This window comes from Rhineura floridana, chromosome 4 (assembly GCF_030035675.1).
Source record: "Rhineura floridana isolate rRhiFlo1 chromosome 4, rRhiFlo1.hap2, whole genome shotgun sequence".
Classification (NCBI taxonomy): Eukaryota; Metazoa; Chordata; class Lepidosauria; order Squamata; family Rhineuridae; genus Rhineura; species Rhineura floridana.
In genome coordinates, this window is record NC_084483.1 from 205,798,476 (window position 1) to 205,825,422 (window position 26,947).

Genomic DNA, 26,947 nt, shown 5'->3' on the forward strand with positions numbered 1-26,947 from the left:
GATTGCACAGTGAAAACATCAACAATAAAAACAATTCCTTATGTAAAAACAAGAATTTGGTAACATGTGCCTCTGAGCATATGGTGAGTGGTGGCAACACCTGTAATCAGCTCAAATAATAGAAAGAAGATATGTCCTGTGCTGATCTTGTTTTAGCCGGGAGGAAGCAACATTATTAACACAGTTGATATAGTTCAGATGGTCACTTTAAATATGTCTGATTTACTTTGCAATTTTAGTGAAGTTTTCTATAGGAAATCATTTTCTTTTGCTTTTGTTTCTATGAATATGTGAAGTACAGCAACACTTTGCAAAATTTATACTAAAAAAACTCCAAACATAATTGTGGAATAATGGCACTGACTTCTGCAAAATAGTCTCCAGTGGACCTCAGAAGTGTCTCAATTTGCACAAGATAAAACAGTGGGAGGTGAAATATATTCTAGCAAAATTCTAGGTGTGCTCTATGTTTTTAATTGATCGTGAACACCTTGCCTTAAATAAAGTGGTTTAAACATAGCAGGCTGAAAACATGCATCCTCTTTTTTCCAACAGCTAGAGTCATTGCTAAAGTATCAACATATTGTAATCAGTCTGATTTTACATTAAACTGCAGTTTCAGGTCCAACTGTTAATGCACCCAAAATAGAAATAGACCATAACCTCCAGTTTGAAACAAAAAAGGCTATCTTCACCATCATATGACATTGACCAATAAAAAGGCTTTGAAATTAATAAAAATAAATTTGACACAGATTTCTAGGATGAATAATGAGGGAAATAAAATTTTCTAGTTTAGATTCTCTGTAGAAACATTAGCAACACAGGAAAGAAGCAAAGTAAGAAGAACACCAACAAACATACAAAAATATAATTCTCCATCTTTGGAGATGGCAGATGTTGCCACCACTCACCATATGCTCAGAGGCACATGTTACCAAATTCTTCCAAGCTACACAGCAAGTGGATTGGACTGTGAAAGACCAACCCAAATTGTGTTTGCATTTTGACAACTTTGTAGGGCAGTACAATATCTTAGAGAGGAGTTCAGGTCTCCTGCTCCTCTGGTGCATTCACTATAGCTGCCCAATTTCTCTGCTTTTTAAAGTTTGGTAGAAATATCTGTGGGCTATAGGTACATTCTTAAACCGCAAGGTTTTTTGCCTATTAGTGAATTTCCCTGCTTTTTAATCCGGGAGGTAAGAAATGGGATCCTGTGCAAGTTTGCTGAGAATGGATTGATCATTTGCATGCTTATTGAGTTAAGTGGGATTTACACACACACACCAGGCAATCATGCTTAGGATAGGTGAGACTGACCACAGGGGATGGGGAAGGGAGGAGGGGGAGGAGGGAAGGGTGGAAAGGCAAAGGGGAGGACTGGGATGGGAGCAGGCAGGAGGGGGAGGGGAGAAGAAGGAAAGATGTGGTCGTTTGCATGTTCATTGAGTTCAGTGGGATTTACTCTCGTGCAATCATGCTTAGGATAGGTAAAACTGACTGGGGAAGAGGGACGGATGGCTGGAGTGGGCAGGGAAGGCGGAAGAAGGAAGAGGGGAGGAGAAAGGGAGAGGAAAGGGGGAGGAGGGAAAAGGCAGGTCTGATCATTTGTATGATTATTGAGTTGAATCGGATATACTCCTATGCAATCATGATTAGGATAGGTAAAACTGACCAGGCTGGGCCTGCCAACCAAGACGTCTTCTGTATCTTTGAAAGTTGGGCAGGGGGAAGGGAGAATTCTACCTTGTGGTTTTTCCCATTACAATGTTGCAAGAACACCTGCACTTGGCTGACTTTCTCTTCTCCTAAAGATACAGGATCAGTCTCAGGCCAGGAACCTGGCAACCCTACCTCCCACCCAAATTTAAAACAAAGCTGTCCCTGGCCACATCCACACCAGGCCTCTATTACACTTTGGACAATCATTATTTATTTATCTATTTATTTAGTGTATTTATATACCGCCCCATAGCCGAAGCGGCGGTTTACAATAACTAAAAACATTAAAAACAAATATACAAATTTAAAAACACATCTTTTAAAAACAATTTAAAAGAATTTATCATGGCTTCTCTCAAAGCCATGGCTCAAAGCCAATCATGGCTTCTCTCAAAGAATCCTGGGAAGTGTAGTTAGTGAAGGGTGCTGAGAGTTGCTAGGAGATGCCCTGTTTCTCTCACAGACCTTCAGTCAGAGTGGCTGACTGTTAACCATTCTCTCAGGGGAATAGGAGTCTCCTCTCAGCACCCTTCACAAACTACACTTCCCAGGAGTCTTTGAGGGAAGCCATGACTGTCTCAAGTGAAATCAAGTCTGGTGTGGGTGTGGCCCTCTGATTAGCCAAGCCCAGCAGCTGTGAGGCTTTTAGAACACTGACAGTTGGTCCTTACTGAGCATGACCCGCGTTATAATAGGCTTCCAGCCAAAGTTTCTTAAATTAATTAAAAATCAACCAGGCATTTTTTTTAACTTTTAAACTACAGTAGATGAAGGTCAGAGTATGGGGCAAGGTCAGTATTAGGATTACAGGTACTCTGTGAACATGGCTGATTTTTAATGAATTTCAACAGATTATGAGAACTTGCAGAAAAAAGTCCAAAAGGGCTCTGAGTTTTTTTCTCTCTTTTTAGACTTTGTACTCTCGATTCTCTCTGACTGTTTTGTGTATCGCCATGAAAATTGACAGGGTTGTTAAGCAAGCATTTCTGAGTTCAGAACTATAAGTTTTGTAAGGTCTTGCTTTGAAATGAGCTTATGGGAAGCCTCAGAATGGCATGGGGGGATATTTTCCATTTAACATTGCGGATTGTGAAAAATCCCCGCTGACTATAGTATACAGCCACTCTCGTGGCTGTATAATGAAAAAAAGACCCAATTTCATAACCAATACAAAGACCACCTCAAGCCACTTAAAGGGCTTGGCGCTCAGAGAGGCATACATGTGGATTGTCCCAATTTTATCCTCCCAGTAGTCCTGTGAAGTACATTCAGGTGGGTGTGCTTCCAGGCTGAGGGTGAGCTTTGAACCCAGGACTTGACAAAATTGATCAAACACTCCATCCACTGATTCACAGTTGCGCTTGGTTCCTCAAGGAATGGGGAGGAGTAGAGGTGTAATAGCTTTAAATGTTGGTGAGTCGGTATCCTGCAGAGCGTGGATAGAAGCACAAAGAGAATTCAAACAGGAAAATATTCACACAATAAAGCAGGACATTACTAGCATATACTAATGGTGGGCCAATGACTTCTTAAAAAGGTAAAGGTGTCCCCGCACTTATCGTGCAAGTCGTTTCCGACTGTTAGGGTGACGTCTTGTGACGTTTACTAGGCAGACCGTATATATGGGGTGGGATTGCCGGTTCCTTCCCCGGCCTTTCTTTACTCCCCAGCATACGCTGGGTACTCATTTTACCAACCACAGATGGATGGAAGGCTGAGTGGACCTTGACCCCTTTTACCGGAGATTCGACTTCCACCTTCCGTTGGAATCGAACTCCGGCCGTGAGCAGAGCTTCGGCTGCGTTACCGCTGCTTACCATTTTGCGCCATGGAGGATCTTATAATGTTAGGACTTACAAAAGAAGAAATATTATTTATTTCATTATATCCTACCTTCCTCCCAAAGAGCTCCAGCTGGCCACATGGTTCTACCACCATCCCCATTTTATTCTCGCAACAACCCTGTGAGGTAGGTCAAGCTGAGAAGGCATGATTTGGATAGTTTCTAAATCGCGTGAAGTATTAGTTCCCCTCTATTCAGCACCAGTTAGGCCTCATCTTGAGTACTGCATCCAGTTCTGTTCTCCGCACTTCAAGAAGGATGCAGACAAACTGGAACAGGTTCAGAGGAGGGCAACAAGGATGATCAGGAGACTGGAAACAAAGCCCTGTGAGGAGAGACTGAAAGAACTGGGCATGTTTAGCCTGGAGAAGAGAAGACAGAGGGGAGATATGATAGCACTCTTCAAGTACATGAAAGGTTGTCACACAGAGGAGGGCCGGGATCTCTTGTCGATTGTCCCAGAGTGCAGGATATGGAATGATGGGCTCAAGTTGCAGGAATACAGACTGAACACCAGGAACTACTTCCTAACTGTTAGAGCCATACGACAATGGAACCAATTATCTAGAGAGGTAGTGGCTGGAGGCATTCAAGAGGCAGCTGGATAGCCATCTGTCGGAAATGCTTTGATTTGGATTCCTGCATTGATCAGGGGTTTGGACTGGATGTCCTTATAGGCCCCTTCCAACTCTACTATTCTATGATTCTATGGGCTAGGGCCATTCAGTGGGTTTCACAACTGAATGGGAATTTGAACTCTGGTTTCCCCAGTCCTAGTCTAACTGCTACAGTTAGACTAGGACTGATCTGATCAAACTGGCTATCTGCAGCTCACTGTTGGGCATCATCTTCTGCATCAGCCTTCCTTGACCTGGTGCCCTCCAGATGTTGTGGACTATAACTCCCATCAGCCCCAGCCACTTGTTGCCTTGGGCTGATGGGAGTCCTAGTCCAAAACATCTCCACCTGGCTGGGGAAGGCTCTTCTGCATTGCACCTTCTCCTATGTTATAACCAACCTGGAGGCTTGTAAAAGCCATCGACTCTCTTGGAAATGTTGGGGGGGTCTTTCTTTGGTGGCCAAGGATGGTCTTTCAAATGGGAATACGATTTTAGAGTAGTTTTATTAAACCTGGTACTGAATTTGGTTTGTTTTCAATATTGGAGCCCACCCTTACTCTTGGGAATGGAAGCTTGGGTAGCAACAGCCAGATATTCATATAAAAGTTATTATAAATTATGTTAGAAATAAATATAATTTATTTTTCATGGCAGATGTGTTGCAGATATTCTGTAAGAATCTTACTCAGAAACTGTTGCCCTCCCTTTTGAGCCAGACTTATGCTAGTTTTATGCCCTTCTTCAAAAGAATTCCACCAACCTTTGTCCCACATGCACTTCAGTCAACATCTGAGGAGGCCATGGTTCTTCAAATGTGTGGAAGGCACAAACAAGAGAGTCCGGGCCTTTGTAGTTGTGGAACTGCATTTGTGGAGTTCCCTCCCAAGAGTGGCTTACCTGGCGTGTCACTGTTTGCCTTTTGGTGGGCACTAAAAACTTGACTTTTCACTTGCTGGGAATCATAAGTAGGAATACTCTTGTCCTCATGCCCTGGTTGTCAGCTTCCCATATTTATTTATTTATTTATTTATTTATTTATTTATTATATTATAGGCCTCTGGTGGGCTGTTGTGGGAACAGGATACTAAACTACCATGGGGTTTCTTCAGGATCAAAAACACAGAGTATGAAAGGAAGGATGTAAATAAATCTGTGGGTCCATTTCCTTTTTTTATCGTCATCAAGGAGGTTAGGCTGAGAGAAAAGGCCCTTGTTACCTCATAAAAATAAGCTAAGCCGTGGCTTTATGCAAACAAGCAAGTTCCCAGAGAGGGCCTGTAACCAAGGTTTGTCCAATGGTTCACAGTTCATGGTTTGTTCTGGGGAGGGCTAAACTATGGCTCAGCATAACGTAGCAGCAAAGCAACCAGGGAGGGAGGCAAGTGGCCTCAGTCTCCCCTCTTGGAGTCTGCATGCGTGCTCGTTCACGCCGCATCATGGTTTGGCTTTGTATTAATGTGCAAACTGGAGCCGTGAATTGTTTGATGTCAGTATGAGAAGAGTATTGGGAAAATATCAGACTTGAACTTTGTCAGCAACCCTTAGTATTTTTGCAATCATTCTTCTGAAGATAGTTCTGCATCCATGATATAGGGTGGGGTGGGAATTATATCCTGAAAGGTGGAGATTTACAGTTCATGGACTTGGGAGTCCATGCTGAGGGAGGCATAGGAGGGAAAGGCATGAAAAAACTGCATTATTGGCAGCTCTATTAAACCTTCTGCTGAGTCAGAAAATGGTCCCATCTAACCCAGAATTGCCTGCTTTGATCTGTGGCGACAGCTCGCCAAGATCTTAGGCAAGGGCCTTTTCTAGACCTTCTACCCGAGATCCTTCCAACAGGAAATGCGAAGGGTTGAACCAAGGTAAACATGTGTTGTACCACTATGGCAAGAATGAAGATGCAGGACTGAGAGAGCTGGTAGGGCAGAGGTGCAGCTGTTGCTTGCTCACTTGCCTTGGGCTAGTATCTGGCTGAGCAGCTACCCAGTGGCCCCTGCCCTTCTACCTCTCCACTGTGTTGGCCCCCAGGACTGTTTTGCAGCACTGCAAACCCTATCCCAGTAGCCTCTCTTGGCTGCTTAAAGCAGCTGGGATAACTCTGCAGCTGTTGTGGCCGGTACAAAGCTGGAGGTGGCAGCCTGTGCTATTTTGACCCTGAAGGTGAGCAGAGAGAGTGAGACTCTTAATTCGCCCAAGTGGGCAAGAGGGTGGGAATGAAGCACGGCCTGGGGGGCTTCAGTCAGGTGTGGAAATGTTCATTTTAAATGCATCTTCCAAACACGAGTGAATGAATTTCAGTTTATGGAAGATAGAAGCAGAATAACACCAGAGAGAAATGCAACAGCACCTTATACATAAATGAATCTTTGGGAAGGGAGATCAAAACCGAATAGTATACGCAAGCTATGACTAGATGGGAAACAAAACAGGATAGGAATATACTGCGTAACTTTCAAACTTAATTCTGCTCAGGACAACACTGACTGTTGCAAACAATAATTATGGTGTGTATTCTGAGTCACCTGGAGCCCTTTGAGTAACAAACGACTAACAAGTCAAATAATAACAGCAATGCAATCCTAGCAGTAATTTTAACTAAGGACCTCGCTTTTGGCTTTTGGGGTGAACTAGCAAGCTCAGCAGAAGTTTTCAGGTTGGGCTTCTAAAAGTCTGTGATTTTAAACTGGCCTTTGACATTTTCTTTCCTTCTCTTTCTTCACTTCATCCCTTTTCCAACAGAAATGGATCTGCATACAAAATGTGTGGTGGACGTGGACACAAACAAAGTTATTCTTCATCCTGTGAACACTAACCTTTCAAAAGGAGATGCAAGGTAAGTCTCCTTTTGTCCCCCTTAGGAAAGAAAACAAGAGATGTGATTCTAGCATCATTGGTTCACGACTGATGTGATTCCCCCCTCCCAGTGAGTGATGAGAGAGAGTGAGAGAGAGTGAGAGAGAGTGGGTGAGAGTGAGAGAGAGTGAGTGAGTGAATAGTGGCAGCAGAGGATATTTTTTATTTTTTGAAAAGCTTGTTGAGTATCTGGTTTTTGGCTGCTCCTCATCTAACAACCTAAACCGAGTGTTTTTGTCAAGCTTAGGTTAATTTTTGTAAAACACTGAAAATATATTGCTGTCTCTTTTGGAGTAAACATGGCCTCAGTGTGGGGACTTATTCAAACCTGTCTGTGTGTGTTTCCCCCCCCCCCAAGGCATAAAGTATGACTGTTTTCAGTGTGACAGCCAGATTTACAGCAAGCTAAAATGCCATCTTGTTAGAAGGAAATGTATTTGGAGATTTGCTCTTCTGGCTAGTGGCTGGGGTGGGGGGAAGTCATAGGTGCCGATTGGAAGGCAACTGGTGTTGTAGCTCAATGTTAGGGGCCGCAGGGTAGAAGGGATTGCTGAAGATTGGTAACAGGGACCAAACGGTTCAAACACATAAAACCGTTTCTGGCCCGCTTGCATTGACTACCTGTATGTTTTTGAGCACGATTCAAGGTGCCGGTTTTAACCTATAAAGCCTTACACGGCTTAGGACCACAATGCCTGATGGACCGCCTCTTCCGACACGAACCCACCCTTACACTATGCTCAACATCAAAGGTCCTCTTCCGAGTGCCTACTGCGAGGGATGCTGGGAGCCTGGCAATAAGGGAGAGGGCCTTCTCAGTGGTGGCCCCCAACTTATGGAATGATCTCCCTGATGAGGTCCACCTGGTGCCAACACTGTTATCTTTCTGGCACCAGGTCAAGACTTTCCTCTTCTCCCAGGCATTTTAGCATGTGTTTTTAAATTGTTTTTAAATTTATTTATTTTTTTAATTGTATTTTCAAATTGTTTTTTGTGTTTTAAAATTTGTATATTTGTTTTTATTGTTTTTAATTGCTGTAAACTGCCTAGAGAGCTTCGGCTATGGGGCGGTATATAAATGTAATAAATAAATAAATAAATAAGATAGGGAGCCTTTCCGTGAGGAAGGTACGTAGCTCGGCCTTTCTCAACCTGGCGCCCTCCAGATGTTTTGGACTATAACTCCCACCAGCACCAGCCAACATTGTTGTAATCCAAAACATCTGGAGGGCACCAGGTTGGGGACAGCTGAGCTAGAGAGATCAGATAGGGGATGATGGGGGAAGAATTGGCATCTGTCACAAAATTGTAATTGCTAGGATTCCACAGAGGAAGCCAAAAAGCTTGTTTCAGGTTGATGTAATCTCAGTCCCAGTGCGCCCCTAATATGACAAGAACATGTTGGATAAGTTTTATTTCTTTGGTTTAGTGCAGGCCTGGGCAACATCTCTGACCCTCCAGCCCTGGTCAAACATAGCCCATCGGGCCCAAAGGCATCTCCTCCCCTCTTGCATTGTGCCAGAACACCTCAGCTCCCCATTTCATTAATTACATTAATTAATCAATGCATGCAGTCGCAGATAGCAGCAGAAAACAGGAGCTTTATGGAATCCTTGATGGACCACCATGGTGGTTCATTTTCACTAGGCCTGGAGGAAAGCAAACTCTGCATTGCCTGTTCTATGGACGCATCACACAGGGAGAAAAATAGGAAAGGCAAATCATTCCCCAGGCAGCACAGAGAACCTTTTCTAAAAGTCGATTCTCTTCTCATATTAGGCCACAGATTTCATTTAATGTTTTACTTATAATATTTATAATAATTATAATTTTTACTTATCATATTTATCATATTTAAAATTATAATATAATAAATTAATATTCACAAGATGACTTAAGCAGGTATCAGTGGGCTAGTAAAACTTCTTGTAGGCTACTCATTTTTGTGGGCTTATTTGCCAAGTGGCACAAGTGCAGGCTCAACTGATGAGATGGCTGGGCTTAGGGTACAGGAGCAGGATTTCTCGCCAGGCATAGACGGTGAACAAGATGTGCCGTTGAAGCTATAGGGTGAAAAATGATTCCATACATGCCGTAGGGCACCCTCCCTGAACTTGGCAGTGCCCTTTGGACTACAAGTCCCATCAGCCCCAGCCAGCATGGACAATGGTCAGGGAGTTAAGAAAGGTGGGATTTGTTGTCCAAAATTCCTGAGGAGCACCAAGCTGAGGAAGATGGCCGTAGGGTATAAAATGTTTTCTTAGCAGCTGGATGCTTGGGGTGTATGTGTGTGTGTGTGAGGAGGAGCACATGCAGAAGGCCACACTTTAAATCGCAGACAGCTCCACTTGAAGGATCTTGGCTATTGAAGCTGCAGAGAGGCCACTGCCAAAGTAAGCAATACCGTGCTAGAAGAGGGCTTCCCGTAGAAGGCTGCGTTGTGTGTAATGGTGGGGTGAATGGTTTGGCTGACTAGTTTATTTATATGAAGTATTTCGTCCTCTGCTCTTCAGCTAAAAACGCCTCCCAGAGCAGCTTACAGCGATCAATAACGCGACAGCCATTGGCTCCCAGACTGTGTATGGCACTCGAAGTCATGTTTCAGCAAACTCTCTTTGCAATATGTTGAAGAGCGTGCATTGGTTTTCCTTAATCTCTGACCTCCTATTGACCAGCCCCCAGAAAACATCCATACCCGTGTCTCGCGGGAGAATATCTATTACGCGTTGTGTCTGTGCAGTCCTTGAAAAAGGCAGCTGTTCACCTTGTAGCCTTGGGAAGTGCTTTCTTAATCTTGGTCAAAGAAGGTCATCGAGGCTGCAATCCTATACCCACTTACCTGGGAGTAAGCCCCACTGAACTGAATGTAACCTCCTTCTGACTCTGTATGTATCGGTCTTCAGCGGGTGTCTGAATTAGCCTTCTTTCCACAAAATCACACACAGGGTTAAGACAAAAACTGCAGTGCTGAGATGTTGCTTTATGGAATGATAAATCCCAGTGAACAGGTGAACCTCCAGATCCTAGTGTGGTGATGTCTGAGCTATACTGCTATAACACTAATGCGGTTAGCTGAAGGTATGTGTGATGTGTATCTCTAATGTTAGAGATGTAAAAAAAAAAGCCCTATAATCAAACCAGTGTGCATGCTGTGATTCTGTAGAAGCACAGGAAAAACTGTAAAGCGTGCAGAATTCAGCGTATGGAAAATCTTTGCTTTATTTATTTTTTTTTAAAAAAGGTCTAGCTCCTACGGTTGTGAAGCTTTAAAGTATGTTTCCCCAACCATGTGCCCTTCTGATGTTGAACTACAATTCTCATCAGCTCCAGGGAGCTGACCATGCCAGCTGAGGCTGATGGGAGATGTAATCCAACAACATTGCTGTTGATCACAAGCTGAATATGAGCCAACAGTGCAATGTGGCTGCAAAAAAGGCAAATGTTGTTTTAGGCTGCATTAACAGAAGTATAGTTTCCAAATGATGTGAAGTACTAGTTCCCCTCTATACAGCACTGGTTGGGCCTCATCTTGAGTACTGTGTCCAGTTGCGAACACCACACTTTAAGAAGGATGCAGACAAACTGGAACGGGTTCAGAGGAGGGCCACAAGGATGATCAGGGGACTGGAAACAAAGCCCTATGAGGAGAGACTAAGAATTGGGCATGTTTACCCTTGTTGTAATGGGTTAGTTGTAATGAGTTAAAATTAAAAATGTTATAGTGGAATAAAATCAAATAATGTTAAATGAAACATATGCTTGCCTCCCTTATGAAAAAGTACGGGAGTTTTTCCGCTTATCAGCTTCATTTGCAATTAAAAATGTTGTTCCCAGCTTACCAGACCAAAGGTCAAGGATAGAGGAAGTTTGGAGGGAGAACAGAGAAGTGGACCAGAATAGACAGATGCTGAGAAATCAAACAATGATGTATTTCTGATTAGCTATGCATTTCTAATGATATGTATGTGACGTACCTATAGCCTATAAATATGATGAATGTCAGCAATTCTGGAGAGTCACTTAAGGGTGGCCCTCCCTTTGCAAAGGCTCAATAAAGGCAAACATTTGCGGTATTCTGGTCTCGTCTCTATTCCTTATTGGCATCTTGGGGAATATAGAGTTCCTATCAGTCTGGCCTCCATTCAGGCTTGACTCCTTTTGTAACAAAACTGGCGAGCCAGCCAGGAGTATCCGCCTCAGACGACCTCTGCTGTCTCGTACGGGGCTGCAGACAGTTGGATGAGAGCGCTCCAGGCCCAAGTTGTTTGGCCTGCATCCGGGCCTGCGCCAGGCCGGCCGGGGCAGCAGAGTATCGTCAGCGGACCTCCAGTAAATCGAGACCAGAACCTTCTGATTGCCAGTGCAAGCGGATCAAGCAGAGCACCAGAAGACAGGTGAGGATAAATCAAACCTTGGAGGGGAGTGCTGAGTGTGTGGGTGTGACTGAGACGAGGCGTATCCACAGTGGTAATTACCTCGAAGCGAGAGTGGAGTTCTAGTACCGTGTTTCCTTTCTCCCGCGAGGGAAAAGGCCGGGAAACGAACGAAGCGAAAGCCGTGACTGTTGTTGTGCCCTATATAGACCTCTTTAGAGCCCCCGGGATGGGAGGAGCAGGTTCCAAGGCCAGGAACAAGAGGCTAGGGAAGAGTCGACAACAGGACACCCCACTACAGCTTGTCCTCAACAGGTTTGACATCATACAGGCAGAGACTCAATATCCACTAGAAAGAGACAAGTTAATATTCTACTGCCGAAAATTGTGGCCCACTTTGGGGACCGGGTGGCCCCCAGAGGGCACCTTTAACTACCAAGCAATAGTCAAAGTTCTGAAAGAGCTCACAGAGCAGAAGCAGCATGATTCCATCCAGTATGCCTTGATGTGGCAAGAGCTAGACCGAGATCCACCCTCCCCAATTGTAATGAGAATCATGATGCAAAGAGGCCCCATCTCCAAGCCAGCCCAACCAGTGCTGCCACAAGCAGAAGATGAGTCTTCACCCAGTGCCCCACTATACAGACAACCACCACTGTATAGACAACCGCTGGGTGAGGACAGATCAGGGCCCACTAGCCCACCTCCACAGCTTATAAACCTGGATAGGCCTTTTAGCTCGTTGTCAGGCTTATCAGGACCTATACAGCAAAGCCATGTGGAAACAACTCCACAGCGATCCAGCAATCCCAGTCTGGCCTCCATTCAGGCTTGACTCCTTTTGTAACACCCTGGAGAAGAGAGGACTGAGGGGAGAGATGATAGCACTGTTGAAATACTTGAAAGGTTGTCACACAGAGGACATTATGTCAGAGTGCAGGACACAGAATAATGGGCTCAAGTTGCAGGAATCCAGATTTCAACTTAACATCAGGAAAAACTTCCTAACTGTTAGAGCAATACAACAATGGAACCAATTACCTAGAGAGGTAGTGGGCTGTCCGACACTGGAGGCCTTCAAGAGGCAGCTGGACAGCTACCTGTCAGAAATGCTTTGATTTGGATTCCTGCAATGAGCAGGGGGTTGGACTTGATGGCCTCACAGGCCCCTTCCAACTCTACGATTCTATGAAGCACATTGGATTGGGGAAAGCTGCTTTAATGGTGGGCAATACTGAGTAAAATCTCAGAAACCTGAGGAACTCCTGAACAAGAATTTTGCCAGTGATGGGATCGTGCTTAAGTTGTGTAGTTCTGTTTCTCTCGTCATGGATGGCAGAAACAGAATAAAGTAGGGGTGGCCAAACTTTTGGGGCCTGTGAGCACACTTGCAAACCAAAGAAACTAGTGTAGGTAGCACGTGCACACGCACACAGAGCAACCTATTGTTTCTGCTACAATAGAATGCTTCTTTCAAGCCTTATTTAAATAGGCCCATGATTCTAAGTGTGGGCAGCTGCCACCCATCCGCGTGGCTTCTACAAGTGATTTGCAAGCAGGATCCAAACCATGAATGGTCTTCTGCTGTCTTGTACGTGTAGTTTCTTAAATTTCATTGAGTCCTTGTTGCTGTCCTTCATGTCAGATATTATTTTACGTTCTGTTTATAAGAGTGTTTTTATACCGCCCTCTCACAAAACGTCAGGGTGGTGTACAGCAACACAAAAGCATTTCAAAGCAATACAAAACAATCATTAAAATGAGTAGCTAGTCAGTAAACATTTTTAAAAGCTGCATAGGCCTCTCGGCACAAAAAAGTCTTCCAGAGACACGTGAAAGTCAAAAGCGAGGATACCAGCCAAATCCTTGCTGGAAGAGTGTTCCACAGTGTCCTGCCCAGAGTGAGAATCATGAAACGGAGGCGAGACTGGAATTAATTTCTGTTTTATTAGAGTAACATTGAAGGCAAGGCGTCTCATAGATTTCGCTAACTAACTCACTGTAATCCCTAACTAAACTACTCAGGCTTACTCTGCATCTTGTAAATCCCCTTACTTGACTCAGCATCCTCATCAGGGGGCCGCAGGCTTAAGTAGGAAAGGTTTTCGCTCATAATCTCTGACTCCTGCGCGGGACCTCCCTCTGTCCAAGCCTCTTTTATCGGCGGCGCACACAGGGTGACAGAGGGCATGCGCACGTCTGTTCATCGGACAGTCTAGACTCCTCAGGTGCTGGCTCCATTGAAGGGGGAGGAGACATTTCTGGCAGGGAAGTGTTTGAAGGGCCAGACAAGGAATCCTGGGGGGGAGTGGAGTTGGCGCATGTGCGAGGTCTTGCTCCAACGGCTCTCCTGAGGCGCTTGGCAAGGGAGGGGTCTCCATGTGAGCAGGCAAATTTCCCGTGGGAATCAGACAGCGGTTGGTCGTGTCTCCTCCTCCCAGATCTTCAGGAGCATCCTCCACATCTGACATCTCTCCCATCTGCAGAGCTCGGGGTGCGCCCTCGAACAGCTCCCCCCCCGAAGCACTCTGCGCTGGGAGGGGGCCCTGGGGCTCCCCTACCTCCTGATCCAGGCCCCCCTGGGTCACCTGGGTCTCAACACACAGCATGGGACCAGTGACATTAAACATTTGACTTCTGGGTGAGGCCAGTTGGGCCTCTGTAACGTAGGGGATATTCCTGACATTAGTGGGAAATTCTTGGTCCTTGTCGCTTCCCCAAAGTAATGCAGGGAGAGCTGTGGGAAACAACACAGACTGAACACCATTGGCATCTGCCTGATTATTCTAAAAACATAAGAACAAAAGCTAGAGTTTCTGAGGCTGTCTTAAACAGTACTACTAGCATGAGAACCACTGGCAGTCGTAGAAGAAGATGTAATTAGAATTTGTGGCCTGGGGTGGGTGGCTGTCCAACTGAGCAACATCGGGGTTTGCTCTGGAACTTTCACTTCTGTGAACTAAGCCAACTTACAAAAGTATCAGGCAAAGTTCAGACTTCCCTATCAAGATCACAAGGTAGCTTGTGTGCCTTGAACACTGGCACCCATCCCACTTTCTGAGTAAATAGCCCCAAAAGCTCAAATGCAGATCAGGGAAACCACAGGGGATATTATTATTATTGTGGCCAAGGCTAGCCTGTGGGGTTGAAATGCTGGAGAGCAGGAATTCTTTCCCATCAGGATGCCACGGTCCTGGGGTCACATCGTCACCTCAGTCTCCACAACAGCGACCTGGGTGGTAGTTCTGGGTTGTGTATTCCTCTGTTCCCAGATCTCAGGAAATGCAGTGCTGACTCCAGGCCAGTCCTGAATATGCAAGCGTGTCGGTCAGTGCACTTCAGTTGCCGAGTTTATCCATCTTGGGAAACGCAAAGTGCTACATTCACAGAAGACGACGGTGGTGTGTGATGCCGGAGGAGAACATGTGCTTATAAAGCATCTTGCAATGTGAATGTTACAAGGAAGGATCCGTTTCCCCAACAGCGTAAAATATTTCAGGCAGCAGTGAAAAGGTCCACATGACCATTCTATGCAAATGAGGAAAGTAATAAGATCAGAGGCAAGATACTGTGGAGTTGCCACCAGTAAGGTTCATCAGTGGTGTATGTAAAGGAGAAGGAAGGACAGGAGAGTATCAACACAAAACACAATCCCGTGTGATGCAAAAACTCCTGAGGGCCCCTCATGCACTAACTGGCAAAGCGTATGGCTCCTACAAACTGACAAAATGTATGAGAGATCAGGATTGCGCCTTATGGCTCTTTCCCCTTGTCACACCTTCACTCTGTACTCTTCAAATTTGCAAGGTACGTATTGCATGTGCAGAGCCTTTTGTGTGTTGGCCCTCCGTTGAAGTTCTAATCAATGTGAAGAGGTTGGGGGAGGGGCCAGCACATACGATCCCACCCTCTCCTCTCTGCATAGACGTTTGTAGTCATCTTGTGATCACAAAATGGGAATATGAACTGAGGCGAGTGAGCTGGGAACACTAGAGGCCCAAACAGACCACAGGGTGCTGAGCCGCATGTAGACGTTTGCTGGTACCCCTCAGATCCGTCTGTATGGGCATGCAAAATTTACAGTGAACCTCGTGTTTGCTTTTAGCAGATTATTTTGTAATTTGGACTGGGGCAAAGTGTAGGAAGGCTGCTTATCTATAAGCAAATTGTAAGTGGAGTTAAAACACTTGGGACATACGAAGTTCAAAACAAACACCGTGCCTCACTTTCTCATTTTGAAGTTAAATCTTTGACGGCAGCTTATCTTGCATTTTTGTTCATGAGGCTTAGTGTGCCACTTTGGTGTCATTTGAAGCTCTGTCATAGCTGACTGCTTTTGTTAGGAGAAGCACTTAAATTGCAGGTAGCCGTTTGGGCAAAACTATAATAGCATGTAATCGATAAACCATCTGAATCAATTGCGCATCAGTCTGTTGTAGGCTAATGTTCAAGGAATGACAGTTTGTAAAGTTAATTGTGGATTGGTTGCACTGTTACCCAGCCAGGGATAAGCCAGCCTTGAAGATGAGCCAGTGGTCCTTTCCTCCACGTGCATAATGCATGAAAGAGGCGCACTTCATAGAGGCCTTGAAGGGTTTGAGGCCTGATTCATGCCATTGTTCCCCATGCTACCCCCAAAGGAGCTGGGTGTGAGGAGAGATCATGTGAATCAGTTTTGTGCACATACAGGGCTCTCTATGACGCACCCACGTCGCATGTTGTGTTAAGCATGCGAACTGGAAAAGACAGCCAATGCAGGAGCCTGCCTTGTACCAAATCAGACCATTGGTCCATGTAACTCAGTATTGTCAACGCTGACTGGTAGTGGCTGTCGAGGCTTGCAGGCCGGGGACATTCCCAGCACTACCTGAAGGTGCCAGGGATTGAACCCAGGATCTTTTCCCTTCCTCCTGGGGATTCACTCGAGTCTCTGATTTCTATCGCAAGTGTGAATAAATCTAACTTTAATGCAAATTGTGATATATGGGTTTTATCAACAAGCCTTGACTCTGTGCCAGCAGCTGGAGAGGTTGGATGGAGCCAGGAGATGTGGAGTACAGTCTCTCCCTAGCCATGAATTCATGGCTTCCGAGAACCATGCCTTTTCAAAACACAGTGGTGGCAAAGTGCAACTTTTGACTAGTGCAAAAGAATGCTGATTAGTATACGTGTTGATCATGCGGGCATAGGGTTGATGCAGAGGTCACTGCATGCAATGGAAACATCTGTGCAGAAGGCAGAAATGGAAATGGACTGCCTTCAAGTCGATCCCGACTTATGGTGACCCTATGAATACGATTTTCATGGTAAGCGGTATTCAGAGGTAGTTTTACCATTGCCTTCCTCTGAGGCTGAGAGGCAGTGACTACCTCAAAGTCACCCAGTGAGCTTCATGGCTGTGTGGAGATTCGAACCCTGGTTTCCTAGGTCGTAGTCCAACACCTTAACCACTACACCACACTGGCTCTCATGCAGAAGGCAGAAGTGGGGAAAAAAGTATTGGATGTGAAACAGTGCTTAGAAACCCCCCCCCCAAGTGGGGCACTTAAATAAATCAGTGCCATTTCCTAATCTGGAAAAATGAATTTTGCTCTCGACATGTTACGTCGGAGGAAGCACTTGCAACTGCAGTGAGGAATGTGTCAGTTACTACAATGCCTGGGAACACCTCTGCAGCAGGAGAGACTGAAAAATGTGAGACAGTTCAAGGAAGAAAAGGAAATGGGAGTTTCTGTTCTTGTCTTTAAAAATGATGGTGATTGTAGATCTCCCTTCTGAGTTGGAAAGCTGTGGCTCTCCCGATTCTGTTGGACTGCAGTTCCCATCATACCTGACTATTGGGCACGCTGGCTGGGGCTGATGGGAGTTGGGAGTCCAGCACATCTGGAGGGCCGCAGGTTGGCCACCGTTGTTCTGTGCCTTGCTCCCATAGCTACATCTCAAAAACATGTTTGCAGTGGCCATGCTGTAGGCAAAGCTATAGCCTCTGTTGTGGTAGAACTGTTCCTAGGTTCTACACATGCCCTGCTCCAGGTGCAGGTCTCTGTGTAGCTGGGACACGTATACCTCTCTGACAAAATTTAATATTTATTTATTTGATTTATATCCCGCCCTTCCTCCCAGTAGGAGCAAAATGAGCAGTGGCTCACGGAAGTTTACACCCCTGTACGTTTGTCAGTCTTGAAGATGCCACAGGGCTTTTTGTTGTGGACGCTGCAACAGATGAATCCGCTGGAGTTACTCCCAAGGTAGAAGTTGGGAAGTGGGGGGAAATGGGTTTTGAGGAGGGGTTTTCAGGGTAGGAGCAGCACCGCACAGATACTCTGGAAAGATATTCTAGGCGTAAGGGTCAGTGAGTGAGAGAGGAGAGACTTGCTTAAGGAGATTGTTGAAAAACTCAGGGTTGCAGAGTTGGAGGAGCGGAAGTCATCTTGTGTACTGACTGTGGGACCATCCATGTGGGATTATTTATTAAAATGTATATACGTCATCAACATACTGCCTGATGCCCTCCAGATATTTTGGACTACAATTCTGTAACCATTCCCATCCGGAATGGCCTTGGCAAGAGGGCACCTGGTTGGTGTCGGCTTAAATAAGCTTGGTGAAAACTTAAAAAAGGTTTTCAAGGCAGTCTAGATCAGGGTTCTTTTCTCCCCCATGGACGACTTGAAAATTGCTGAGGGTCTTGGCAGATCACTTAATGATTTGCCTGCCTGTTGCAGCCACTGTAATGCGCTGTGCTTGATGCTGCATGATTCTTAGTTGTATTTCTGTTGCTTCCTTTAATTCTTACATTGTATTTTATGGTATTACAATTTTGAATTCCATAGCTGGTATAGCACAGTGGGGAGGAGAGCCTGGCTGGGAGTCCAGAGTCTGTGAGTTCAAATCCCCGCTCGTGTCTCCTGGGTGTCAAGGACCAGCTTAAGATCACCCCAACAGGGAGTGGCTCAGGGGTTACATGCCCTGCCCCCTGTGCAGCCGTGGGCAAAGGAAATAGTCCCAAGGAGCCCAGTTGCCCACCAGCTGGCAGTTGTGGACAAGGAAGGGACTGGCTTGTGCAGCTGTGGCAAGCTGAGCAGGCCCTCGCCAGCTGGGGAGGACTAGCCTCAGAGGGAGGCAATGGTAAACCCCCTCTGAACACCGCTTACCACGAAAACCCTATTTGTAGGGTCGCCATAAGTTGGGATCGACTTGAAGGCAGTCCATTTCCATTTTCAGAATTCAAACTGTAATACAATAAAATACAATATCAGAAAAAATACAATTTAAAATCAAAGTGAATATTTAATAGGATGGATGTGCCGTATCCCATCTCCAGCCACAAATCCACAGACATGTCATGGACCACTGGTGGTCTGTGGAGCACAGCTTGGGAACCCCTGATCAAGATAAAAAAATTAAAATTATATTTTAATTCTTTTAAACCCAAGGGTTGTATTCAACTAAGTCCTGTTCAGAGTAGACACATTGAAATTAATAAACCTAAATCGGTCAAGTCTACCATTTTAGTGGGTCTACTCTGAGTAGGACCAGCATTGAATACCACCCAAAAACTAGTGCCAGCAGCAACAGGTAAGATAAATTTAGTTTTCAAGACTTTGAAAGAATGGGAGTGTTTTTGCTTATTTCCAAAAGGACGCAAGGTAAGAGGATAAATGAATTTCCTAAGGGTGAGCATTCCATAATTCTGGGCTCACCACAGTAAGGGCCTTGCTCCTGGTAGATGACTTCTGTAAAGGATGGAACTTGGAGCTGGACCTGATTGATTATTCTCAAAGGCTGGGCGTTGGGGTGCATGGGGTAATGTGTTCCCAGAGGTAATTTGAATCCCAAACAGACAAAAAATGGAAATGGACTGCCTTCAAGTCGATTCCGACTTACGGCGACCCTACGAATAGGGTTTTCATGGTAAGCGGTATTCAGAGGTGGTTGACCATTTATTTTATTTTATTTATTTTATTACATTTTTAGACCGCCCTATAGCAATAAGCTCCCAGGGTGGTGTACAGACCATTGCCTTCCTCTGAGGCTGAGAGGCAGTGACTGGCCCAAGGCCACCCAGTGAGCTTCATGGCTGTGTGGGGATTTGAACCCTGGTCTCCCAGGTCGTAGTCCAACACTCTAACCACTACGCCACACTGGCTCTCAGACAAAAGAGAGTAATAATTTAGGCTGAAATCCAATACACACTTACCTGAGAGTAAGTCCCATTTAACCCAATGGCACTTACTTCTCAGTAGACATGTTCTGGATTGCAGCCTTAGTGCTTTAGGACGCATACTAATTGCTAAGTCCCTAAAATGAGATTCCCCCCCCCACTCGTTATATTGCTGCATAACTGTACAGAATGGCACTTTATTTTCCCCCTGGAGCTCCTACTGGTAGTCTTCACTGGGCTCTGAATATTGGGTTTAGTCTTCCAAAGATGATCACATTAGTGTTTTGTCAACAAACTGCTTGGAGGAAAAATGTGCTTTTTGTGTGTGTTGGGGCAGGGTTTGTGTGAAGGATTTTATACTCTCTAGCTTGGGAAGAAATGTTTTTCTGTGGCTTGAGCCATTTGCTCCTGAATTGGGTCCTTAACTATTTCGTTATTTGTGGGTGGGGGAGACTGTTTGCTTTGAGTAAATATTCAGGTCTCCTATTAAGTCTCTGGAGTAGATTGCTTCTGTTATATATTAACTCAGTTTATCCTTGTGCATAATAAGGCCTTTTGCAATTCCAAAGTGCCCATTAGGAAAGCTTCCTGGGTGTGACTACCCTAAAAAAGCAGCCATAAACGAATCCCTGATGAACAGCCAAGTTCCTTATGGAGATGCCACGTGTGTAGCAAACTTACCCGACGGGTAATTCTAGCTCACACACTGAAGTCCTGTGACCATCCACTCCCTTTTGTTAACTGGCATCCCTGTTGCAGGGAGATGTTGGGGCTTGGGGCTTAAATGTGAGGTGAAGGCAGAGGCTCGAGCCTTTCAGGAACTGATGGAAATAGTGATGTGCAACATGAGCCCTTGCAAATTAGGGCATGTGGAACATCAGGGTTGGCCAGGCTTGGCATAAATGCTCATTGCAAGAGAAGTGCCTTCTGCCTCTTCAGCTTCATGCCAATCTGCTGCAGGGCCAAGCTCAAGGTGTTGGTACTAACATGTAAGGCAGCCTTTCCCAACCAGTGTGCCTCCAGATGTTGTTGGACCACAACTCCCATCTTCCTGACCATTGGCAATGCTGGCTGAGGCTGATGGGAGTTGTGGTCCAACAACATCTGGAGGCACACTGGTTGGGAAAGGCTGATGTAAGGCCTTGTATAGTTCAGGATCAGAAGACCACCTTGTCTCTTATGTACCCGGTAGATCACAGTGGTCTGTGCAATCTCCAGTGAACACAGAAGCCCACTGTACCATAACTCGGAGCAGGGCTTTCAATGTGGCTGCCCCGCTTTGTGGAACAGCAGTCCTGTCGAGATAGCTTAGTGTTATGTCCTTGGTGCTTTTGGATTGACGGTGCATGAGTGATCCAGTTGTCCAATTAAAATTTGTGTTGGCAGAGTAGCAAGCTTTTGAGCTGTGCTGAATCCTTTCCCTGCTTGAAGAGGATCTCTGTATATCATTGTACTTCGCTCTTTAACCAGCACAGCTGGTCCAACTAAAACTGGCCTCTGAACCATTTTGGATCTGACTTTCTCATGCCTGTATGACCCCCATTTAAAGCAACTGAAGCCTAAAGTGCAGGCAGCTGTGTCAGGGGGTCCCAGTTAGCACATTGCAATGATGAACTGGTTACAGTTGGTTGTTCCAAGCTTTTGGTATTCAGAGTTATATGCTAGCGCAGCCTTTCCCAACCTTTGGCTCCTCAGATGTTGCTGGACTACAATTCCCATCATTCCCATCAGTTCCCCTCACCACTGGCCTTGCTGGCTGAGGCTGATGAGAGTTGTAGTCCAAAAGCATTTGGGGATCCAAAAGTTGAGAAAGGCTGCTCTAGGTGATAATGTTGTTGTTGTTATGTGCCTTCAAGCTGATTGGAACTTATGGTGACCCCATGAATCAGCGACCTCCAATAGCATCTGTTATAAACCATCCTGTTCAGATCTTGTACGTTCAGGTCTGTGGCTTCCTTTATCTCTTGTTTGGCCTTCCTCTTTTTCTTAAAATCTGTCTCCAAGTGAAATCCCACTTATCCGGGCAAGTTTCCCTCAGTTTTCGGCAGATAGCTACTCAGAACTTGGTCATCTCAGGTTCAACAGAACCAGATTTGCTTAGGTAGTCTAGGAACTTTTCCCCTTGCAGCCTTCCTTCCAACTCAGCTGTCACTTTTGCCCGCATGCAGAAAAGAGGGCGCCATTGAATTCACGGGAGTCTCTCGTCAAGTGAAGCAGATGCAAGATAAAAAATTGGGGCTTCATTTCCATCCCGAATACTCCAGGGCTTCTGCTGAAAGGAAGATTTTTAATTAATGAGATCCTTGGGGACGAAGCAAGATACTTTTCTTTGTCTTCCTTGACATCTCTGTCTGTGTCCCTTTACGCCGGAGACAAAGGCAAAGGGGACCATTTTCCTGCCCCACATAACCAGCATTTTATAGGGCTCTTTTATTGCGGTATCCTCTTTATAAGCCCGTTTTGCGGGAAAGCAACATCTGCTGCTGGCTGTCCAGAAGGCAGGACCCTTTGCTCTGGGCTGGAGCATCCGCCCTTTTGACAAGAGGATCTCAGACGAGACCACCAGCATTCACTCTCTTCTCCCCCCGCCCCTGACCCGCTTCTGCTGATAAGCAATACTATATAATTTTAATTGGACAGATTCTTCTATACTTGCGCCAGCATTTCACAAAGGAAGAGCTGTGGAGTCCTTTGGCTAGGGAATGCAACCTGTTGGCTGTCTGTCTGTCTGTCTCTGCCCAGCTGTTACACTGCTCACCTACTAAAGCCAGGGCTGTCCTCAGAGTGGAGCTGATAGCAGGCCCATTAGGAGGATGTTTGTAATCCTAATATTAAGGAAAAACAAGCAGAGTTAGATAAAAATTTCAGATTCCTCAGTGCTGGCCTGACATTTCTTTGAATCTGCACAAATACTTAATGTGCTAGGTTGTTGCAACTGGAGAAGCAGCATAGCAGTTTTGATGGTCTTCACCTCCCCCCTCGTTCCATGCCTGCCCCCCAAGAGCACCCTTATTTTTGTCCCCCTGCCCCCCTCCCCAACCATGCACACGGATTCAGAAGTCCTGGGCTCCTGCTGGGAGGAAGGGCGGGATATCAATCAGTCAGTCAGTCAATCAATCAATAAAGTCGCTTCATGCCACTTAATCAAGGAGAGTGCGGGCAAAACTGTGCAGTCCATTTGTTTGTGTACTAATAGAGTCCTAAACTTCCATTCTAGTGCAAGTTAAAAAGGTGACGGATGTTGAAGGTCTACTCCTTGTAAGGATTAAACTTACATAAGCTCCTGCTGGGAGGAAGGGCAGGATATAAATCAAATAATAAATCAAATCAAATCAAATAAAGTGCCATTGTTTTCCTGTTTGAAGTTTCTGCTGCACATTTTTTTCCCCACGAGAGCGCAAGAGATCTGAACTACAAAATCATTGTTGCCAGAGGTGGGAATTGATCACTTGCAGAAGGCTTCCGCCCGCCCTTTCTCTTTCCATCCATTTCTTCCCCCTCTTGCCTTCCTCCTTACCTCTGCTCTCCCTCTTCTCATTCACAGGAAATTAGGCCAAGGGCCTGTACACTGCTCTGGCACTGCCAGTTGCCCACCCCTGCTCTAAACTTTTATGGGGCAATCCCTTTCACAACTGGCAGGATCCTTTATGTGAGAGAGGCAACTAGGAGAACACACACGATAGGGTGTGCACCCTCCAAGGGCAATTTTCTCCGCCCTCACACACACATGCAAGGTTCAGCAGGGAAGGGCCACGCCTCAGTGGTAGCACATCTGGTTTGCATGCAGAAGGCCCCAGGTTCAATCATTGGGCTGTCCAGGTAGAGCTGGGAGTGTCCCCTGTCTGACACCCTGGAGAGCTGCTGCCAGTCAGTGCAGACAATATGGAGCTAGATAGACCTACAGTATGTTCCTAGGCAGTTGGGGGGGTGGAGTCACCAGTGTTCCTTCCCGTGGCCTGCTAAGAGCTCACACTTGTGTAGGTCTCCCTCCTTCCAGGGATGTTCTCTGATGGCCTGATCTGCCAGCTTTTGGAGGTGGTTATTTTTCTGCAAGGGCATGTGATCTTTACCAAATGGTATGAACTTCACCTTGCTTTCCATAGGAACAGTTAATATTAAATGCAGGTATCCCACTAGAAAGCCAGTGTGGTGCAGTGGTTAGAGTGTTGGACTACGACCTGGGAGACCAGGGTTCAAATCCCCACACAGCCATGAAGCTCACTGGGTGACCTTGGGCCAGTCACTGCCTCTCAGCCTCAGAGGAAGGCAATGGTCAACCACCTCTGAATACCGCTTACCATGGAAACCCTATTCGTAGGGTCGCCATAAGTCGGGATCATTTTCAAGCATGATTGCACGGGGGTAAATCCCATTGAACTCAATAAGCATGCAAATGATCAAACCTGCCCTGCCTTCTTCCTCCCTCCTATCCCCTCCCTCTTGCCCTTTCCAATCCCCTCCTTCCCCTACCCTCTGCCCTCCCCTTCAGTCAGTTTTACCTATAGTAGGACTAAGACCTGTGAGACCAGGGTTCGAATCCCTATACAGCTCCCTGGGTGACCTTGGGCAAGTCCCTGCCTCTCAGCCTCAGAGGGAGGGAATGGTAACCCCCCTCTGAATACCGCTTACCATGAAAACCCTATTCATAGGGTTGTCAAAAGTCAGGATCGACTTGAAGGCAGTCCATTTCCATTTTCCATCCCACTTTACTAATATAGAGCATGTTAGTTCACTACCTTTATGATCTGCTGGTGGTGGGTCTTCACAGGTCTAGGCTGGAACGCAAAGGTACCTTCTCGACTTGCAGTAAACTGAGGTTCCTGCTTAAATTGTAAGATAACTCTTGGGCGTGTGCATGCACTGAATCACAACTGGAATGCTTTGTCGCATCGGTGTGTTGTAGGCGTAGTTAGAAGATACACTTCACAGCTCACCCTCCCCTGTAGTGACTCTTTCAGTGTAATCATGCAGGTTAATTTGGGAACAAAGAACAGCACGCCAGTCCTGGTGTGAACGTCGCTAAGGCTGGTGTTTCATAGGGGAGAGCCATGGCTCAGTGGCAGAGCCTCCGAAGGCTCCAGGTTCAACCCCCGACATCTCCATTTCGGGCTGGGAGAAAACCCTGCCTATAATTCTGAAGAGCCGCTGCCAGTCAGTGTAGATAGTATGGAGCTTGATGGACCCAGTGGCCTGACTCCACATAAGGTGGCTTCCTGTGTTTATTTATTTATTACTTGATTTATATCCCTCCCTTCCTCCCAGCAGGAGCCCAGGGCAGCAAAAAGAAGCACTAAAAACACTTTAAAACATCATAAAAACAGACCTTAAAATATATTAAAACAAAACACTGTTAAAAACATTTTTAAAAAGCTGTACATACATCGTTTTTAAAAGAGTTAAAAACATTATTAAATTTTTAAATTGTGTTTTAAATTGTTTTTAAAAGATGTATTTTAAATTGTATTTGTTTTTAGTTGTTGTAAACCGCCCAGAGAGCTTCGGCTATGGGGCGGTATACAAGTTTAATAAATAAACAAACAAATAAATAAATTATTTTAAAAAACATATTAACAAGCAATCCCAACACAGACGCAGACTGGGATAGGTCTCAACTTAAAAGGCTTGTTGAAAGAGGAAAGTCTTCAAAAGGCGCCAAAAGGATAGCAGTCAGAGATGACTGTGTGGCAGTCTAGTTTGGCTGTGGGTCTGCTGGGATATCTCACCGTGCTAATTGATTGATTTTTGGCCCTTGTGATTCAGCCGTTGTGTGCAGTCTGGCCTACCAGTTTCCCCTACTTCCTTACACTTGGCCTGATTGTGTCCACTCCAAGAGTGTCTTCATAAATATTGCTCCTTGTCAGTGTGCATTGCCGAGCCAGATCAGCAGTCCTCCTTTGCTGTTGCTCCTTCAGAGATTAAGCCAGTCACTTTTGCATCATTCCCAGTGAGCAAGTGGATCAAGACGTTTGCATGCAATGGCTTCTGATGGTTATATCTTTGCTTCCGTCCTGCCCGTCAGGAGCTGAAGCTCTCTCTTGTATGGGCTGAAAACCAGAGTGGTTTCCAAAGGGGGAGTCTGTACTTCCCTGAGTGTGTAGGCTGAAGCAAGTGCGCACATGAGAGAAGTCCAGTGCTATGGCAGAGCATCTCTTTTACATACAGAAAAACCTAGGCATCTGTTGGCATCTCCAGGCAGGGCTGGGAAAATGTCCCTGCCTGAAATCCAAGAGAGCTGCTGCCAGTCAGTGTAGACAGTACTGAGCTAGATGGACCGGTGGTCTGACTCCCAGTATAAAGCAGCTTCCTGTGTAAGGTGTAAGGTGATCAACTCATTTGAAATGTGGTGTTGGAGAAGAGGTTGGTGCATACCATGGACTGCGAAAAAGACAAAATAATTGGGTGTTAGAACAAATTAAACCAGAACTGTCATTAGAAGCTAAAATGATGAAACTGAGGTTATCGTACTTTGGACACATCATGAGAAGACGTGATTCACTAGACAAGACAATAATGCTTGGGAAAAACAGAAGGGAGTAGAAAAAGAGGAAGGCCAAACAAGAGATGGATTGATTCCATGAAGGAAGCCACAGACCTGAACTTACAAGATCTGAACAGGGTGGTTCATGACAGATGCTATTGGAGGTTGCTGATGCAAAATCGACTTGAAGGCACATAACAATGTAAGGTGTACTATGTTACTCTGGAAAACTCTCAAGCCCTGGTATGTGAGTGAAAGAGCAGAGTGGGGTATGGAACAATGGCACTCCACTTGCATCGTTAGCACTTCTGCAAGAGAGTGTCCTGGTGAATTTTCTGCTAGAGAAAAAAGTTTGCCTCTGCTGTTTCGAGGTGTACCCTGCAGCTATCCTTTAGCCTTTGACGTGTATGCACCTTGTTACAGCATGCTGAATATTGCCCATGAAATGACAGCAGCGATGTTTGTGTGAGGGCTTCTTTTTGGGTGTTTTTAAATTAGTTGTGGCCAATCAAGATTGAAATGTTTACGAGTGGCAGATGTGCAAGGGAGCCCATGAGGAACTTAAAAACTAACCCCTGGGTGACCCTGACCTGTTGCCATGGTGTTGCCTTTGACCAGGCAAAGTGTGATCACTGCCCACACTGCGTACAGCGCAAACTTGTGACGGGGCTGATGCTTTGCACCCTCGATGCCCCAGGCAAGGGAGGGAGGCAGCCTGCCGGGGCACGTGGCTCTGTTTGAAAACGTGGCTGTGGAGACAGGCTGCGGTTGAGGGTTGAGATTCGGAAAGCATTGTCACTTTTGATTTCCAAGCTTCTGTTGCAGGCTTTTTTGTGCTAACCAGCCTGTGTAAGCTGTTTAAAAGGTCTCTTGAATAGCCAGTCATTTTAA

At 45.6% G+C, this 26,947-nt stretch overlaps 1 protein-coding gene across 3 annotated transcripts in view; it reads left to right on the forward strand.

Annotated features, from left to right (window-relative positions):
* KIF13B (kinesin family member 13B) overlaps positions 1 to 26,947 on the forward strand; it is a 221,979-nt gene that overhangs the window by 16,353 nt on the left and 178,679 nt on the right. For all 3 annotated transcript variants that reach the window (XR_009762449.1, XM_061625815.1, XM_061625816.1), the window contains exon 2: positions 6,928 to 7,021. Coding sequence is in view for 2 of the 3 variants with exons in the window: in XM_061625815.1 (XP_061481799.1) it covers positions 6,928 to 7,021 (94 nt within the window). In the remaining variant the exon portion in view is untranslated. The remainder of the gene's footprint in view (positions 1 to 6,927; positions 7,022 to 26,947) is intronic.